The sequence below is a fragment of the Perognathus longimembris genome, chromosome 2, assembly GCF_023159225.1.
Source record: "Perognathus longimembris pacificus isolate PPM17 chromosome 2, ASM2315922v1, whole genome shotgun sequence".
Classification (NCBI taxonomy): Eukaryota; Metazoa; Chordata; class Mammalia; order Rodentia; family Heteromyidae; genus Perognathus; species Perognathus longimembris.
In genome coordinates, this window is record NC_063162.1 from 100,672,450 (window position 1) to 100,693,280 (window position 20,831).

At 40.7% G+C, this 20,831-nt stretch overlaps 1 protein-coding gene across 1 annotated transcript in view; it reads left to right on the forward strand.

Moving 5' to 3' along the window:
- The window catches only part of Lamb4 (laminin subunit beta 4), a 90,287-nt gene that overhangs the window by 12,348 nt on the left and 57,108 nt on the right, over positions 1 to 20,831 (forward strand). Inside the window, 8 exon segments of the mRNA XM_048339790.1 lie at positions 2,232 to 2,305; positions 3,440 to 3,628; positions 4,455 to 4,518; positions 4,682 to 4,896; positions 6,323 to 6,443; positions 7,524 to 7,712; positions 13,322 to 13,501; positions 18,926 to 19,035. Coding sequence (XP_048195747.1) covers positions 2,232 to 2,305; positions 3,440 to 3,628; positions 4,455 to 4,518; positions 4,682 to 4,896; positions 6,323 to 6,443; positions 7,524 to 7,712; positions 13,322 to 13,501; positions 18,926 to 19,035 — 1,142 coding nt within the window.

The window sequence follows — 20,831 nt, forward strand, 5'->3', positions numbered from 1 at the left end:
GCTGGGTGCTAGTTGCTCAAGCCTGTAATCCTAGCTACTCAGGAGACTGAGATCTGTGGATCTTGATTCAAAGCCAGCCTGGGTGAGAAAGGTCCATGAGACTCTTAACCATCAAAAAGCCTTAAACTGTGTCTCAAGTGATAGAGCATCAGCTTTGAGCAAAAATACTAAGGGACAGAACCCAGCCCAGTGTTCAAGCCCCAGTACTGACACATAAAAGAAGGAAAGAAAAGAAAGAGAGAAAAAGATGAAAGGAAGAAAGGAAGGAAAGGAGGGATGGAGAGAAGAAAGTAGGGAGGAAGGGAGGAATATGGAAGGCAGGGAAAAGTAAGGGAAACAAAACAATAAGACTGAACTAAAGGATAATTGACTATATCCTTCCTGATTTTATACCCTTCTGTGTGCATGATCCAGAGCCCCACATTGACCCGTGGTTAAGTGTAGACCCAATGAGGGAGCTTTCCTGTCCATACCAAAACACATTCATCCATACTAGGCCTTCCAGTAGAGGCTCTTCCACACACTGGTCTACAAAACGTATTTATCCACTCTGGGCCTCCCCATTATGGGCCTCCTCACTTACTAATGAGGCACACACTTATTCTATTCATATTCTCTATGTAGCATGTTGGGCTCTTTGGACTTCTAAACACATTTCTTTTAGAGAACTCTAGACCATTAAGACCTAAGTGTGGGGATAAGCATACTACATAAGATACGTAGGATAAATCTATTGTGACAATGCCTTTTTACATCATCCATTTGACAACTGCATGACTGACATCTACTAAACACCATTTCATTTTGGATCCTAGTTATTTCTCATTGGACTCTCCTTAATGAGTGTGAGGTGAGATTTGCCATCCTCCCGTCTTCATTGATGAGTGATATCGATTGGTTTAATAGCTGTAGATATAACGTCAAACATTTTGCTGAGGACAATCGCACAGAAGGAGAGTTCTCAACCACGTACTTTAGAAAGGGGAAGTAGCTCTCCTAGGAAGGGTCAGAACCTTGGACTCAATGCTTTAAATGTGGCTATGGGGCAGCAAGTACTTCCTCCATCCATGTGCCCTAGACCCCTAAGTCAAACTCTGATTCACAATGGCCCAACCTCTTTTGTCTAGAGCCACATATCAAGTAGGGCCCCTAGCTGCACATGGCTATAAGGCATTTGAAACATGGATTCTGTAACCCAAACTGAGATATGCTGTCAGTGGAAAAGCATCCCAGAGGTCTAAAATCTGGGGGCAAAAATGGATTTAAAAAAAAGCATTATTAACTTTTACAATTCTATTATATATTGAAATAATCATTTTTATATTACTTCATTTTTCTTTATTAAATGTACTTGTTAGATAATTCTTTTTTTTTTTTTTTTTTTTTTTTGCCAGTCCTGGGGCTTGGACTCAGGGCCTGAGCACTGTCCCTGGCTTCCTTTTGCTCAAGGCTAGCACCCTGCCACTTGAGCCACAGCGCCACTTCTGGCCGTTTTTTTTTCTGTATATGTGGTGCTGGGGAATCGAACCCAGGGCCTCATGTATACGAGGCAGGCACTCTTGCCATTAGGCCATATCCCAGCCCCTAGATAATTCTTAATTCCATGTATAACTCATGTTCTACTTTTCTCGAGCCACACTGCTCTAGAAATAAGTGGGCGGAATTCCCTTGTGTCTGGGCGGGGCCAGATGCTCACATTGTTCTAGAGATGGAGCACAGTGCAAGGTCCTGGCAGGATTACTGTCATCTCCTCAGTCATAGGAGAGCCGCAGATCCTCACTCCAAGATGTATTTCATACCAAGTGACAAAAATCCAGCTCAATTGACTGTTAGCAGCTGGGAGTTGGGAATAAAGGGTATGGTGACTTTTATCATGCTCTGTCTTGCTGGCTCTTGTTATGTGCAGACAAGATTTGAGTTCCAAGAAATACAACCTCTTTTCACCGATAGGAAATGGCCCAGAACTCCCTTGTGAATCTGTAATACTGCCACATAGTGGCCATGTTGTGTTGTCACCAAAATGTGAGTTTGGACAGTCAGGGTAAAACCTATGCTGCTGTCACCTAGATCTCCTGGACATGCAGAGAACTGGACACCAGGCCACAGGACTGGGAAACAGTGTCAGCCACCAGCCATGTGACAACTGTGGGATTTTATTATAGACAAGCAACATGGAGGCAGTTAACATGATAAGCAGGATCTCTGAAATCACTGATTTTTTTTCCCCCTAGGTCTTGATCATGTCAGCATCAGATTGGACCTAGAGACATTGTTTCAGTTCAGCCACCTTATACTGACCTTCAAGGTATAGTTGGACAGGCCTGATGCTCCTTTTCTCTGCTCCCTCAATGTTCAGTGCTAACCCTGATCTCCACTTACTTCCTGGCTTCCTTGTAGAAAGCAAAAGCCAAAATAAGTCTAGATGCAAGTTTTATCACCTGGATTTTGTTCTTCAATAATTTTTCAAATGAACATTGCTTGTTAACTAATGACTGTATAGTTAATGAGAAAAAACCTTAGAAGAAAGAAAAAAGGGAAAGTCTATTTACTAGGGTAATAGAGACCACAGAATTAGAGAGATAATTTTCAGGAGAAGAGAAGAGAAATTTGAAGTTATTTAGGGAAACATTGTAGTCAAAAGAAGAAGAGAAATTATGAATCTCTATTAAGATTAGTTAGATGTCAGCGCAAATCACATGCTACAGTTTTTCATAATCATCAGAATTCTAACCTTGATCTCAGGCTTGGTGCTAGTTTAGGTAATTATTCCTTTTTTAAAAAAAAGATATAAAATTTAAGAGCTAATCAAAAATTTAAGAATGTCAGCAGTCTTTGTCCCCAAAGAACTCACCATTTAGTTGTGAATTCCATTATATAGAGAGTAATTAAGTTTTATAATTTATTTTTAAGTATATTTTAAGTATAAACAAAAAAAGGAAATTGTAGTACAAAAGGAAGTGCACACTAATACAGATATAATTAAAATCCTGGGGTTATTTAATTGAAGAAGCTAAATCCACTCTAGGGAATCAGGATAAACGTCATGGGTTTCAGAAGATCTATAAAAGTTTGCCTAAGGACAAGCATTCTCAGCAAAGAGAACCACAGAAAATTATTGTAAAATATTAATGACAATGGCTTTTTCACATTTTTTCTTTATTGTCAAAGTGTGATACAGAGGGGTTACAGATTCATATGAAAAGCAGTGAGTATGACAGTGGCTTTTAAAAAATTTATATACTGCTTTTCTTAGTAATTACATAGCCATAAATCTTTTCAAAATGTAATTTTATTCTGAGGGTATAAATATTTGTCCATTTGTGGGAACATGGTCTAATTGTGTCTGCTGTAGAGTACAAAGCTTGAAAAAATGGAAATAGAAGGCAAAAATGTTCAATCAAGTGGTTAGTAAACTCTGCCTCGTGGACATTCTTTTCAGACTTTTCGGCCTGCTGCAATGTTAGTAGAGCGTTCCACAGACTATGGACATACCTGGAAAGTGCTCAAATATTTTGCAAAAGACTGTGCTATTTCTTTTCCTGGCATCACAGCTGGCCAGGCCCAGAAAGTAGGAGACCTCGTCTGTGACTCCAGATATTCCGATATTGAGCCCTCAACTGGAGGCGAGGTAACCTTCCTTCCCTTGGATTTGTTTCCTTACAAATCAAACACTTTAAAATATATATGATTAACTTATCCTTAGGAGAAAGTTTAAGTCACATTATTGAACCGTAATTTAATCTTTTTTTTCTTAAAATGAAAGTGCCTAAATTGAAATGAATCCTGAATAGTAGGCAATAAACATCTAAGCAGAAGCAAGCCAAACAAGAGTTGCCAGCTGAGAGTGAACAGGAGTATAGTCTACATTGGGCAGGAAGTGCTGGGCACCTAGAGGAAGTGAGGAAAGAAAGCTGTTTCCAACCCTTGTAAAGCAGCCACACAGCTGGTCACATCCCTGAGTTAACCATCTCATTATTGTAATTCTGGAATCTCTAAGAATTTAGGTAGGACTCTAGGAATGTTCCTCTGCATAAAGCCAGTGACAACTACCACAAGCTCAGGGTAGCAGTGGGGTTGGAGAGTACCCAACTTATCAGACACAGCAGAACAAAATTGGAAGCATAAGACAGCTTCAGAATTTCCAGCCAGGCCCAAATTCATGGAGGCTTACTGCCCAGCACTCCATCCTAATCCAGTTGAGAGTTCTCTTCAGGAGTGCTATGCCACTTCTACATAGACACATATGCACTAAGGTCCACCTGTGACTGCTCAATCCCATGTATTCACCTCTTTACCTGGTCCTTTATTCATACAGTCACCCAAATAATAACAGACATATAAGCTGGGAGCCAATGGCTCAGTCTTCTTGCACAATCAAGATTTCTTCATTAAGCGATTAGACAGTTGTGTTTGGGCTACTATATTAAGTTCACTTATATTTGTTTGTCTTGCAGGTTGTTTTAAAAGTTTTGGACCCCAGTTTTGAAATAGAAAACCCTTATAGCTCCCACATCCAAGGTATGAATAGTGTTATATTTTTCATAACTTTTCTTTAAATTTTATGTTAAGAGGATTCCTTGTCATCTCCTTTCTGTGGTATGCTAAGGGGACATCAGTCAAGCAGGGAAACTTGAACTTAAACACACATTGATTAATTTTGTTTCCCCCTTTTTTGTTCAAGATCTTGTGACATTAACAAACCTGAGGATAAACTTTACCAAACTCCATACCCTTGGGGATACTTTACTTGGGAGGAAACAAAATGATTCCCTTGATAAATACTATTATGCATTGTATGAGATGATCGTTCAGGGAAGCTGCTTTTGCAATGGCCATGCCAGTGAGTGTGGCCCTTTGCAGAAGGTGCGGGGAGACGTTTTCAGCCCCACAGCAGTGGTGAGTTATTAGCCAGCATGGCAATCTTTCTCTCCTTCCTTCTTGCACTATCCTGAAACTGACTGAAGACTAGAAATCTTCACAGAGAACAAGAAACTTGAGTGCCCAATTTTGCATGGGCAGATAGCACTGAACCTTTCCCCCTCTTCCCACCACCCCCCCTCCTCTGGCCACAGTCCTTGTGAATTCTGTCACTGTGAGCATTACTGAACTCAGGAGCAGAATTTATCATGTATGGTTTTAAAGTAACATACCATGCTTACTTTTTGTTTATTCATTTCTTAGGACACACAGACTTGATAGAAATGAACCATGATTTCACATTCATTCTTTCACACACACAAAAAAAATATTGAAAATTTGTAGGGTATGCAACCCTATATTCAAAGCTAAAGTGTTTCAGTAACATCTGATATAAAAATGGTTGACTCTAGTGATACTCTTCTTCTCTAAACAGCCGTCAGGGCTGTAGGTCTCTCTCATTCTTGGAGTGTGTCTTTTGTTGTTGTCATTGTTTCTACAGTTCAGAGAATTGAACCCAGGGCTTCAGACATTCTAGGGTGTGTTCTACCACTGAGCCATAATCAAGCCCAAAAACTTTGTATTTGTGCTGAGTCCCGGGGGTATGTCTACTAAATAGATTTACTTACTAGGTTCAGTCATCTCAGCATTCTGGAGAACATGATACCTGTCTACATATACATCTGCTCACCTTTACATTTCTCTGAACAGGAGCCATACTGAGCATTTTGTGAAATCCTGAGGGAATCACATGTCTTTCTCTTTTCTAACTCCTTATTTTCCCTTTTCTGAAAACACATCCACTCCTCACATCTTGTTTCTTGTGCTACCCTAAAACAAGAATTCAGAAAAGCGCTCTCTCTCTCTCTCTCTCTCTCTCTCTCACACACACACACACACACACACACACACACACACACACAAATTTTACTGCAAATATTGACTAGGCTTCTGGAAATTATCAAATCATATAAGCTAGTGAAGCGCATAATCAAATATGGTCAGGTTGGTATTGTCATTAACACATAGGGGACTAAGAGCCACAGAGTGACCATGGCCTGGGAATTCATTTTCCATGTACAGACAAGCTCTGTTTAGCCAGGTGCTAAGGGCTCACACCTAGAATCCTAGGTATTCGAGAGGCTGAGATCCGATGGCTGTGGTTCAAAGCTAGGCTGGGAAGACAAAATTCAGGAGGCTTTTACTTCCAATTCACTAACAAAATGCTGAGTAGAAGAGAGGCCCAAGTGGTAGAGCAGAAAAAAATAAGAAAGAGTGACAGGCCCTGGGTTCATGTTTCAGGACTGGCGCATGCGCGCACACACGCATATGCACACACACACACACACACACACACACACACACACGAAGCCCTATTCTAACCCTGTTTATTGCATGATTGCAGGTTCATGGGCACTGTGTCTGTCAGCACAATACAGATGGCCCTAACTGTGAGCGATGCAAGGACTTCTTCCAGGATGCTCCTTGGAGGCCAGCTGTGGGCCTTCAGGACAGCGCTTGCAGATGTGGGTGAAAATAAGTTTTTGTATGGAAGGGTGTGCTCTCTTTACTTACATTGAAGAACACATATTTCACTTCTATGGGGTGCATGCAGTGAGAAAAGGAAGCTATGGCTCCCCCCTGTGCTTGTGTGATATCTTAGTTGCTCCAAGGATCTCACTTACAAGGATCACCAACTTCTCAAACTGACACACTCCCAAATTAAGAGAACTAGTGTGAATGCTATACAGCACATTGTCAGGTAATGGGGCAGAGTTGTATGTAATTGCTGAGGGAAAGCAACAAGACGTCTCTATGTAACTATATATGCAGAAAAGATTTTATATCCACAAGGAGGATGATAGGAGAAATGAGGTCTAGGATTAAATTTGTTATGTTTATTGGCGGGGGGGGGGGGGGGGGGGGGCGTGCCAGTACTATAGCTTTAATTTAGGGCCAGAGTATTCTCTCATAGCTTTTTTGGCTTGAGGCCATTGCTCTACCACTTGAACCACAGTTCCACTTCTAGCATTTTGCTGGTTAATTGAAGAGCCTTAGGGACTTTTCCAAGATCTGAGATTCTCAGATATCAGCCCCTTGAGTAGCTAGGAGTATAGGCAAGAGCTACAAGCATCAGGCTTGGGCTAGGATGTTTAATGAAATATTTAGGTCAATAGGTGTTTTAGTTTTCAGTGACTTGTTAGTTTAGCTGCCTCTAAATTTTTTATGAACAATTCCCCAGCACCACATATACAGAAAATGGTCAGAAGTGGCTCTGTGGCTCAAGTGGCAGAGTGCTAGCCTTGAGCAAAAAGAAGCCAGGGACAGTGCTCAGGCCCTGAGTCCAACGCCCAGGACTGGCAAAAAAAAAAAAAAAGTACATGTAGAAATGTAGAGTATTGGGGGAACACTCTTTGTAGCAGCACACGAAGAGAATCACAATGCTAGACAGACTTCAGGGAGCACCTGCTTTGGCCTTTGTACACTCAGGGCATGGATGAAGAGGAGCCAGGGGCTGATGCCTTGGAGGCTGAGGATGAATGTGTGGGACACAGCAGACAGCTGACAGTCTCTCAGCACTCAAGCACTTTCCCTTCCCTTTTCAGCGTGCAGGTGTAATGGCCACTCTGACCGATGTCACTTTGACATGGGCGTGTACCTAGCCAGTGGGGGCCTCAGTGGAGGCGTGTGTGAGGACTGCCAGCACCACACTGAGGGTCAGCACTGTGATCGCTGCAGACCCCTCTTCTACAGGGACCCCATCAAGGCCATCTCGGATCCCTACGCATGCCTTCGTGAGTTCTCCCACCTCACCCAGTCCTCTGCACTTGTCTCAAGAAATTCTGGTCTAGTCCCTTTGTGGTTGCCCAGGCCAACTCTGCTTAACAGGGGATCCAAACTACCTTATGGAGAGCGAGGAGGTAAAACTGCTTGAGCTCTACCTCCAAACAAGCTGACCCTAATCATTCAGGTCAGGCTTAAGGATTTTGTAACCTAGGCTTTACCAATGAATCTGAAAATTATTATAGACCCAAGCAAGAGGGGCTGGCAGCTTAAGAGATTTCGCAAGCATGCTGGAAACACTGGAACTCAGCTCAAGGAAGTCACTACATGGTGACACTGGCTGTAACATTTCACTGGCTGAGGCAATTCTATTTTTCACTTTTGCCTTAAGACGAATGAGGTAAAGCCTCACCTTCTTTAAAGAAAAGACTTAAAGCCAAGGGCCATTGGCTCACGCCTGTATTTCTAGTGACTCAGGAAGCTGAGATCTGAGGATGGGAGTTCAATGCCAGCCTGGGCAGGAAAGTCCATGCGACTCTTGTATCAAATTAACTACCAAAAAAAAAATGGAAGTGAGGCTGTGGCTCAAGTGGTAGAGAGAGCACAAGCTTTGAGGGAGATTTTTTTTTTTTTTAAAGGAACAGCACCACAGGCCCCTACTTCAGGCCAGCCAAAGCAAAAACAAAAGACTTAAAAACAATTATTTATTTATTTACTTCATTTATTTATTGCCATACTTGGGCTTGAATTCAGATCCTCTCACTCATCCTCAGCTTTTTTTTTTTTTTTTGGCCAGTCCTGGGCCTTGGACTCAGGGCCTGAGCACTGTCCCTGGCTTCTTCCCGCTCAAGGCTAGCACTCTGCCACTTGAGCCACAGCACTGCTTCTGGCCGTTTTCTGTATATGTGGTGCTGGGGAATCGAACCTAGGGCCTCGTGTATCCGAGGCAGGCACTCTTGCCACTAGGCTATATCCCCAGCCCCATCCTCAGCTTTCTTGACCAGGGCTGATGCTCTATCACTTGACCACACTTCCAGTCCAGCATTTTGCTGATTAATTAGAGATAAGAGTCCTGCAGATTTTTCTGCCCATGCTGGCTTCAATCTGCAAGTCTCAGATCTCATGTTTCAGCCCCCTGAGTAACTGGAATTATAGACTTGAGCCTCTGGCACCCAGAAAAAACAAAGGCTTTTATGTTTAATCTCAACTTTTACAAGCATAGAAAAAATAGTTAAGGAGGAGGTAACAAGTTGGATAAGAAATGTACTCACTGTCTTACACATGAATCTGTAACCCCTCTGTAAATCACTTTGACAATAAATAAATAAGTAAATAATAAATAGTTAATCATATAATAAACACCTTTTACCTACCACTTGCTTCATCAAAACCTTAGCAACTCTCTTTACTAAAACACCACAGGTACTAATGGAACCCCAGGCCCAGCTTCCCCATTTGTCTCCCTTCCTTCATAGGTGCAAACACTCTCAACTACTCGATATTTCTCATTATTACCATGCTTGTTTTCACACTTGCACATGTGTTTTCATCACAAACAATACGTATTGGCATATTTTCAAACTTTTTATAACAGTGACTTTGTATTAATGGTAGCATGCCATATGTATCCTTCAGCCACTTGGATATTTCAACATTTTATTTCTGAGACTTGGTCCACATTGGTTAGCCCTGATTCTTTCATTTAAATTTCTGCCAAGAATTTCTTCCTATAAATATAGCAATATGTATTTGCCTATTTTCTTTCTGGCATTGTATTTGTGAGCCTGTACACATGTGTAAAGACTATCCCTAAGAAACAAAACTAAGAAGAAAATGCTGGATCATGGACTATGCAGTTCCTAAACTTAATTAGCCAGTGTAGAATTGACTGTAGGAGAGTGTGCCAATTACTACCCACACCAGGAGTAAGTGGGACGTAGATCCATATGCTGGCCAGCACTTGGTTTGTCCAGCTTCAATGCCTGCTAATCCTGGTTTCATCACACTTTCATTTTGATAATGAGGTCATATCTCATCATCATTTTAATTTGTATTTCTCTGCAGACCTGGAACTAAAATGAGGCAAGCAAAGCACCACATCCTCAAATTTAAGGCAGCACTACTGTCATATAAGGGTCACGTAAGTGCAGTATTGACGTTTGCTGCTTACACGGACCAGAGAGAGAGAACCTCCTTAAGTTTTATACCTACCTTCTTGCCTCACTTTACCCACACTCATGGCTGCCTAGTAAGCCTAACCTAACTTAACACACTAGTATAAACAATGACTTTAACAGACCAGTGTTGATAGACCCAGTAATTAGGTCTGAGATCTTACTATATAAGTTAGCCTGTAATTCAGGGTCCTAGATTCCAAACCTTAAACCATCACAATCAGACCAATTCAATAGGCACTGCCATAAATTGTCATTTATATGAACTGTTCAAAATTGATACAAAGAACTACATTCTCAGAAAACATATTTTTAGAGTTAATGCCTACAATTTTTATCTTGATCTTGAATTGTACACATACACACCTCACAACTTTTATTGTTTTTAAAGTTGTGTACTTAGAAAAGAAAAGAAAATTGTTATTTGGGGTAGAATGAAGCAATTACAACTGTTATAAAATGTAATCCAGGAATCTTGAAAGACATTTGAAAATTTATATACCAGATGTTTTAAACATATCAATTGAATCTTATTTCTTAAAAATTATTCCATATTAAATTAATGGTACTTGGGGGGGAGCAAGAAAAGGAAGCTCATACTCTTGATTTGAAATTAAGAAGTCATTTTTTTTTTAAACAAGAAGTTTTTCCATGAAAGGCAGATGAGGACCTCATAACAAATCTCCATCATGAGACCCCCTAGTTTCTGTTTCCCTAAACACATGTTTATTGTATGTACACAAATGATGTGTATCAAGAAGATTGACTAGCACTCTCATATAAATTTTCTCCAAATTGTCCTTGGTTGAACCTAAATATTTAGATGAAGGGATTCCAGGCACAAATTGGCTAATTTCAAGTCATCTACAATCAAGACAGTTAAATACGATACAAACAAAACCAAAGATTTAGTAGACTTAGCCATTGATAAGAAAAGTTTACTAGAATTAAATTGGTTTTATTAGCCTTCTAAAGGCTAAGACATAGATAGGGTTATTTCAAAGTAGAGTTACTCTCTAGTCACTCCGTCCCAAAGGGTATTTCTCTGCATAATTTATAATCTAGAAATCTATGCTAACCCTTGGATGTAACTCACAAATAAACGTGAGCTTTTCCTTGTGGCCACTTTTTAAATGAACCCAGCTTGTCCCTTAGTCTCTGGAAGCAAGTAGCTTTAATTAGAAGAAAACTGTGGGTTTTCCTCCAAACTAAACAGAACCTAATGCTGTTTTGCCATAGTAGGATTTTATCATCACTCACAATCCAAGAACAAACAACCAAAACTTGAAAGATTATGTCAGACAACTAAGCATTTGTTTCAGTGACACCAAACAACTGGTCAGACTGGATTTTTCCCCCTGAACTCTAACCTAAGTGGTTGTAGACATAACTTTAAATTTTAGGAGCTTGTGTTTATTAATCTGCAGTAAACATGTATAAACGTGGGAAAGATTGTTGTTTAAGAACAAGATGTTCATTTTTTATGTTTATTGCCTCCCTTTAAAGTAGAATCCCTTGGAAACCGCACCATAAAGGAAGGAGAGGCTCTGGTACTGACTACCAACACACTGGTCCTCTATACCAAAGCCACAAGTGCTGTTTCTGTGTCTCCCCTGACCTCCTGGTCATGAGGGCCACCGTGACCAAGTTCTTCCTTATACTCTGTCAAATTTATCTCATGAAACTGCTCTCCTCTAGTCCTGTCCTACCTTAGAATTATTCACACTATCGGCCTCCTTTTTTATATTGTATTCCTTCATGAGTTATTTAGATTTCTACTTTTAAAAAAATGACACCTGACACTCTGTCAATCTGATACTACTTGTGTCTGTTTATCTCATTTTCCAGAATTTCTTTTTTTTTTTTTTTTTTTTTTTTTTTTGCTAATTTTATTTTATTTTATTTTTTTTTTTTTCTCAAATTTTTATTTTCAAACTGACGTACAGAGAGGTTACAGTATCATACGTTGGGCGTTGGATACATTTCTTGTACTGTTTGTTGCCTTGTCCCTCATGTCCCCCTCCCTCCCCCCCTTCCCTCCCCCCCGCCCAGTTGTTCAGTTCACTTACACCAAACAGTTTTGCAAGTATTGCTTTTGTAGTTATTTCTCTTTTTTTTACCCCGTGTCTCTCGAATTTGGTATTCCCTTTGAATTTCCTACTTCCAATACCAGTAAACACGGTTTCCAATATACTCAGATAAGATTACAGAGGTAGTGTAGGTACAAACATAGGAAGGTGATACAAAACATCATCAATAATAGAAACTACACATTCACATAGGACATTGAAAGTAGTTATAACTGTGATATATCACTTGTTTCCATATCATGGAGTTCATTTCACTTAGCATCATCTTATGTGTTCCTAAGGGTATAGCTATTGGGCCTTGTGATGCTCTGCTATGGCTTGCCTAAACCTGTACTAATTATTCCCAATAAGGGAGGCCATAGAGTCCATGTTTCTTTGGGTCTGGCTCACTTCACTTAGTATAACTTTTTCCCAGAATTTCTTTACTTAAGCTTTTGCTTCATTGCCAGATTTCCAAAAAGAAAACATGGATGTGAATATGTTTTCATGTCCTTTTCCTTTCTTTCTTATAGACTGTCCAGGAAAAGTCAAAAAGAATGATAGCTTTCTTGGAGACATACATTTTTTTGTGATGAAGAACAGACTTATCTTTTAACCTTGTTTCAGAGAGTTGGTTAGACATTAACCTGACTTCTTTGCAAGGAGACAAATACCATCACCACACCACACCCTTACTTCTCTTGACTTTATTTTCACCTTTAGTCTTTTTCCTTATTTTTCTTATTGAGTTGAAATTCATATAACATATAATTAACCATTTCAAAATAAACAATTGGCTAGTACAATATCATGTAACCATCACATCTGCCAAGTTCAAAGACATTTTCATCATCCTCAAAAGAACTGAGCCTTAAAATGTTTTCTAAACAGTAGTTTTCCTTTGACTTTAGAAAAATATGCATATATATGTAGACGTAAATACACACATATTGCAATTATACAAGGAATGCCATATGAAAAAAGATGCTGATAATGTGAATAGTTTGAGGGTAAAACAGAATTAGACAAGAGACATTACTTGAGATCATCTTTGATAGATTGACTGTAAGGAAGAACTCTTTGTCAAGATGACCCCTTCCTGACTAGAATAGATTTATGTCGTGTGTGTGTGTGTGTGTGTGTGTGTGTGTGTGTGTGTGTGTATCCCATCCATTTGGAATTATCCAGCATATATTTGGACTCATTCAAGTCTGGGAGGCATTTCTGCAAATCCTTTGCCCAGTAGTCTACTTGTGTAAATATATTTGAGTATTTAAACAAAAGTTAATATTTCTAGCATGGGCAAAATGCTATGCTTATAATTAAGGTTCTCCATGGTTTGCAATTAACTAAGACAATGCATTTCTGTGTCCCCAGCTTGTGAATGTGACCCCGATGGGACCCTGTCTGGTGGCATTTGTGTGAGCCACTCTGATCCTGCCCTGGGATCTGTGGTCGGCCAGTGCCTGTGTAAGGACAATGTTGAAGGAGCCAAATGTGACCAATGCAAACCCAACCACTTTGGGCTAAGAGCCTCTGACCCTTTGGGCTGCAGACGTAAGTCCACAAGGCTGGGCCACTAACCTGGGTGGGTGCATGTGACAGTTTAGTGTTTCCTTCCTTCCTTCCTTCCTTTATTCCTGCCTTCCTTCCTTCCTTCCACCTCCCTTCTTCCTTCTTTCCTTTCTTTTTTTCTTCTCTTATCTTTCCTTCCTCCTTTCTCTCTCTTCCTCTCTTCTTTCTCTTCTCTCCTCCCTTTCCTCTCTCTCTCCCTCTCTTCCTTTCCCCCTCTCTTCCTCCCTCTCCCCCTCCCCCAAAATTCACTCACTAAAAGCTCCTAAAAGGGGCTGGGGATATAGCCTAGTGGCAAGAGTGCCTGCCTCGGATACACGAGGCCCTAGGTTCGATTCCCCAGCACCACATATACAGAAAACGGCCAGAAGCGGCGCTGTGGCTCAAGTGGCAGAGTGCTGGCCTTGAGCGGGAAGAAGCCAGGGACAGTGCTCAGGCCCTGAGTCCAAGGCCCAGGACTGGCCAAAAAAAAAGCTCCTAAAAGTCCTGAAGGCCTCTGAGGCTTTAAAAGTCACTCAATAATGTCCCCTGATTTTAGAAGTTAGTGGACAGCTATCCTCTAAGTATACTGACTGTATCATAACTGGCCAGCAGAGGGTGCTCATATTTTCCCCCCATGGCAACAAATGGAGTAAATACTAAGAAACCTAATGCCAAATTGTGAAACTTCTAGAAAAATGACTTGGGTAACTGAACACATTCCTCCCAGTGAGTATAAAGTCAATGAACAAAGACATAAAGCATTACTATTTGCTCTGCACTGGGTAAGGAAAGTACTGGAGCTATCCCAAAAGCAGAGCCCTCCAGAAACAAAGGAACCAGGGAATTTTACTCATACTGGAAAGCATTTTAGGGAGTACACTCCTGCGCATGCTCAATGTAAGGTTATAATTCAAGAAGGAAATATACATTTCTGGGCATGCTCAACTCAAGGTCATGGAGTACATGCTTGGCAGGTTAAAATGGGAGATAGAAACACTTCTGGAAATGCTCAATTGTTGGTTGTTGTTTTTTTCCAAAGAAGTTTTAACTAAAATAAAAGGAAAGGACACTTTGAAAGTATGTAAAGCCAGGCACCAATGGCTCATGCTTGTAATCTTAGCTGCTCAGAAGGCTGAGCTATGAGGATGTGGTTCAAAACCAGCTTAGGCAGAAAAGGTAATGAAATGCTTACCTACAGATAACCAGCAAAAAGTTGAAAGTGGAAGTGTGGCTCAAGTATAGCACCAACTTTTAGCATAAACCTAAGGGACAGGGATGGGAATATGGCTTAGTGGCAAGAGTGCTTGCCTTGCATACATGAAGCCCTGGGTTTGATTCCTCAACACCACATAAATAGAAAAGGCCACAAGTGGCTCTGTGGCTCAAGTGGCAGAGTGCTAGCCTTGAGCAAAAGAAGCCAGGGACAGTGCTCAGGCCCTGAGTCCAAGCCCCAGGACTAACCAAAAAAAAAAACAAAAAAAAAAGCTAAGGGACAGCACCCTGGCCCTGAGTTTAAGCCTCAATGCTAGCATTTCTTATTTAAAAAAAAAAAAAAAAGTTCATTAAGGTAGGCATTTTTTTTTTTTTTTTTTTTTTTTTTGGCCAGTCCTGGGCCTTGGACTCAGGGCCTGAGCACTGTCCCTGGCTTCCTTTTGCTCAAGGCTGGCACTCTGCCACTTGAGCCACAGCGCCGCTTCTGGCCGTTTTCTGTATATGTGGTGCTGGGGAAACGAACCTAGGGCCTCGTGTATCCGAGGCAGGCACTCTTGCCACTAGGCTATATCCCTAGCCCCAAGGTAGGCATTTTATCTAAAGGGTGCCAGCCTGGCTTAGCTACAACTACATGGTGTCTTAGACAAATTTATTATATTATGTATTATAATAACTTTTTAGGAAATTTTCAAGCCATGGCTTACTTTTTGTTCTTTTAAAAATTGTTTTTCCGTTTCTACTGATGTCCCTCCTAATAGTGATTGAGAAATTCTCTAGAAAAGAAAGATAGAGAGAAAAAAAGAAGCAAGAGAGGAGCTGAGGAAAGTTGAATGTCAGCAGTTTCCTGGGGCAAATGGGCAGACCCTGGGCTGTAGGGTCCCCAGAGGTCAGGGCTGCCCAGGGCTTCATTCACCTGTAGGTTCCTCTGGGCACTGGGAAATGGTTTCTGCTGAGTCACAGCAGCTTGCTGTACATTTTCACCCGTCTTGGAGGGTGATTACGTTCAAAGAATATTTCTGTCACAAAATACTCTTCTCAGGTTTGATGGTAAAATTAAATGTCACAATAATGAATAATATTGCTAAGACAGTTTTCCATCACAATTTTCAGCATTCTGGGCATCTCTCTGGCTCACTGACTAATATGATGTCCTCTGAGAATGGGTTGAACATTATTTTGTGTGTGTGTAGGTATATGTGTAACAGTTTTATTAGCATGTAACTCACATACGATACAAAGCCATTTATAGATTGAAGCTCAATGATTTTTAATAGATCAAAAGTTGTGTAACACCATTGGTTTTAGAACATTTTCATCCCCCCACCACAAACCCCACTATGGGTATGTAACTATAAAAACTGCAAACAGAGGAGGTATTTTTTTTTAATTTTTTGCCAGTCCTGGGGCTTGAACTCAGGGCTTGAGTACTGTCCCTGGCTTCTTTTTGCTCAAGGCTAGCATTCTACCAACTTGAGTCACAGCACCACTTCTGGCCTTTTCTATATATGTGGTGCTGAGGAATTGAACCTAGGGCTTCATGTATACGAGGCAAGCACTCTTGCCACTAGGCCATATTCCAAGCCCTGGTATTTGTACTTTTATAGTCACAGAAAAACCTTCACAATAGCCAAAAGATGGAAATAACCCAGTGCCCATTGATGGATATGTTGCTAAGTAATACATGTTATATACATAAAATGGAATACTACTTAGCTCTAGAAAAGAAGGAAATTCTGACACATCCAATAAGGATGAACCTTAAAAACACTATGCTAAGTGAACCTTAAGGACACTGTGCTGGTTGCCAAAGAGAAACAAGAACTACATAATTTCATTCATATGAGAGACTTAGAGTATTTAAATCACAGAGACAGAAAGAATGGTGGCTGTGAGGACTGTGGGTGAAGAAGAGAGAGTTATTGTTTAATGGTATGCTATTTCAGTTTTGCGAGATGAAAATAGTTATGGAGACTGGTTGTAAAATAATGTAAACACACTTAACACACTGAAAAATGGTGAAGACAGTAAGTTTTGTTATATTTATTTTACCAGCAAAGAAAAAGAAACCACATACATTTTATTTTTATTTTTTTCTTATTTATTGTCAAAGTGATGTACAGAGAGGTTACAGTTTCATACGTTAAGCCTTGGGTACATGTTTTGTACTATTTGTTACCTCCTCCCTCATTGCCCCCTTCCTCCTCCCCCTTTCTCTCTCCCCCCATGAGTTGTTCAGTTGGTTTACAAGTATTCAGTTGGTTTTGCAAGTATTGCTTTTGGAGTCATTTGTCTTTTCATCCTTTGTCTCTCGATTTTGATATTCCCTTTCACTTCTCTAGTTCTAATACCAGTATATACAGTATCCAGTGTACTCAGATGAGGTACAGTGATAGTGCGGTACAACCACAGGAAGGGGATACAGAGGATCATCAATAATAGAAGCTACAGTTTCACATGGCATGTTGAAAGTAATTACAACAGTGATATAACACTCGTTTCCATAACACGGAGTTCATTTCACTTAGCATCATCTTATGCGTTCATAGAGGCATAGCTATTAGGCTCTTGTGATCCTCTGCTGTGACTAGCCTAAACCTGTGCTAATTATTCCCTATGAGGGAGACCATAGAGTCCAAGTTTCTTTGGGTCTGGCTCACTTCACTTAGTATAATTTTTTCCAAGTCCTTCCATTTCCTAATGAATGGGGCAATGTCATTCTTTCTGATAGAGGCATAAAATTGTATTGTGTATATGTACCACATTTTCCTGATCCATTCATCTACTGAGGGGCATCTGGGTTGGTTCCATATTTTAGCTATGACAAATTTCCCTGGGATGAACATTGTTGTGCTGGTGGCTTTACTGTGATTTTCTTTGTGGTCTTTTGGGTAGATGCCCAAAAGTGGGGCTGCTGGGTCATAGGGGAGCTCTATGTTTAGCCTTCTGAGGAGCCTCCATACTGCTTTCCAGAGTGGCTGAACCCGTTTATATTCCCACCAACAATGAAGTAGGGTTCCCTTTTGGCCACATCCCCTCCAATATTTATTATTGTTAGTTTTCTTAATAAAGGACATTCTTACTGGGGTGAGGTGGAATCAAGATAAAAAGAAAGCCCACAGATTGGGAAAAGATCTTTACCATCCATACAACAGACAAAGGCCTCATATCTAAAATATATGCAGAACTAAAAAAATTAAATTCCTCCAAAACAAAACTGCAAAGAACCAACAGCCCCCCCCTCCGCCCCAATAAGTGGGCTAAAGACTTAAAAAGAGACTTCTCTGATGAGGAAATGAGAATGGCCAAGAGACACATGAAAAAGTGCTCTACATCACTGGCCATAAAAGAAATGCAAATCAAAACCACATACATTTTAACTACTACCTTCCTACACTCCCACATTAATGTTTGCAAATCTTCATTCCGTCACTGTAGAGCTGCTCATTGAGGACATTTCATACAAAAGGGATCAGTGTATAATGTCTTTTGTGACAGGCTTCTTTTACTTATCACAACATTTATCAGGTTTGCCCATATTATAACAAGTATCATTTTGTCAGTATTTGGGTATGTCCACTAAACAACATCCCATTGTATGGATGTACCAGGTCTGACATGCCTATTCATCAACTGATGACCATTTTGTTTGCTTCCTTGAACACTCATTGTTCCTGCAGGGGAAAATAACAGCTTGCATAACTTCTTAGTCTCCGCAACCACAAGCAGGAATGAGAAATGACTGTGGGTGGAGGAGAAAGAGAAAAGGCAATGAAGTAAAAATATAACAACAACAACAACAACAACAACAACAAAGCACTAAGAATGAGAGAGAAAGAATGGGTACATCAGCCAAAGAGGGTTCTGTCAGTGGTAACCATGATGAGTGAAACTGAGTGATAACCACTATGGTTCCCACGAGTCACCCAGCCTGGCAGCACTCAAGAAAACTGCCATCACGCCAGCTAGCACTGACACAGCTCCTCCACAGGGCCATCTAGTAGAGCTATATGAGTTTACAAGTATCTGGCAGGGTATTTCCTCTGTGGGGCTAATGGGTTACTATAGTCATGTATCATACTGCACACAATAACCTGGCAGAGCAGGCTGCTGTGCGTGTTCTTGTGGCCATTCATTTTGCTCGGTGTGAGCTGTTAAAGACATTCACAAGAGTAGGAAAATGAAAAATGAGAATACTTGTATATGTTCTGCTTTCAGCCTGCAGCTGTCACCCCCTTGGGAGTCTGCCATTCTCGACCTGTGATACTGATACAGGCCAATGCTTTTGCCAGGCCTATGCCACGGGACCACGTTGTGAAGAATGCACTGTACGTATCTGTCTGCAAGGTTCCTTTCACACAATGATGAAGAATTCTGGTGGCAATGCCTAGAAAATATTTGGTCTTGTTAATTGCACTCCTTGTTCTATTGCATTTCAATAATGAGAGTCTTTACCCTACAGACATTGGCACACTGTCCATCAGTCTCCCCCCCCCCAACCTCAGACCCTGTAGAGAGCTAGCTGTTAAACATTTACCAGCTGATTGGACTGATTTGACCCAGCAGAGGTGTCAATGGTTATATCCATTGTTCACCTGAGAGTGCCAGGCAGTAGACAAGATTACACAACTTTTTTTTTAGCTTATCCACATATCCTCTTACTGCCTCTTAACACCCTCTGCCTAAAATTATTTTAAATAAGCTCTTTAAAGAAAACAAACAAGGGCTGGGAACATGGCCTAGTGGTAGAGTGCTCGCCTCATATACATGAAGCCGTGGGTTCAATTCCTCAGCACCACATATATAGAAAAAGCCAGAAGTGGCGCTGTGGCTCAAGTGGTAGAGTGCTAGCCTTGAACAAAAAGAAGCCAGGGACAGTGCTCAGGCTCTGAGTTCAAGCCACAGGCCTGTCAAAAAACAAAACAAACAAACAACAACAAAAACAAACCAACAACCTAGGCACCAGTTGCTCACACCTGTAATCCTAGCTATTCAGGAAGCTGAAATCTGAGGATCATGGTTTAAAGCCATCGCAGGCAGGAAAGTCCATGAGACTCTTATCTCTAGTTAATCACCAGAAAACTGGAAGTAGCACTGTGGTTCAAGTGGTAGAGTGGTAGCCTTGAGCTGAAGAAGAGCTCAGAGACAGCACCCAGGCCCAGAGTTCAAGCCCTCCAAACAACAACAAAAAAAAAAAAAAAAAAAAAAAACCAAGCAGTAACAACTTGAGTTTAAATGTATTTTAGATTCCTGTGGGAAATAAACTTTTGGGTTTTTCTCAGGCATCACTAAACATGGGTATGTATATTCTAAAATTAGTAATATAAACCATTTTTACTCCATAAGAAATATGTCATACAATTGAGCAGTTCAAGCCCAGATCTTTTCTTTGTTCTCCCGTCTTGGCAGCCCACCATGACATTTTAGACAGAGAAAAACAAAAACTTAACCTAATAAAAGAACAGTGACCTTGATGTGTCTGAAGAAATGGGGCTGATAAATAAGAAACATATGCCTATGAAGAAATCATTAGGGGCTAATATTTTGTCATTTTCCTGAAAACATATTAGGTATAAGGAAGTAGGAACTCTGTGTTAGACAGGTCAGGCAATTTAAACATTTTGTATAAAAAGAGAAAGGTCGGCCTCCTCAGTTTCAGGGGTCATACACAAAGAAGGATACCCTGCTGAGTGATAGGATCCCTGGAGATACCAAATAGGATCACCCCAGGCAAACCATAGACTCGGGATGGATTTTACCAAGGGGCTAATTGTCACAAGTACATCACAGACTCTGTGAAAACAACTGAGCAGGGGCTGCTTCCATCCTAGACAAGCCCAAGCATCCAACAGGTGATCCATATCCACTTGTAGCTGATGACAGCCCAGCCGCCCTAAATGGCTGTCATGGCAAGAATTCTGTCTTGGACAGAGCTTTCCATGCCACATCCTGAGACAGGCAGTTCGGTTCACTTTTTTGTCCTTTTCTTAAACTGAGGCTTGGTTTTGAGGGGGGAAAATATCAAAAATCCTTTACCGTATTGCCTGCATATTATGCCAGTGTTTAATATTTAAAAGGAACTTTTGAGAAAAACTGGACACAAACTTACAAAGGTAATAAAAAT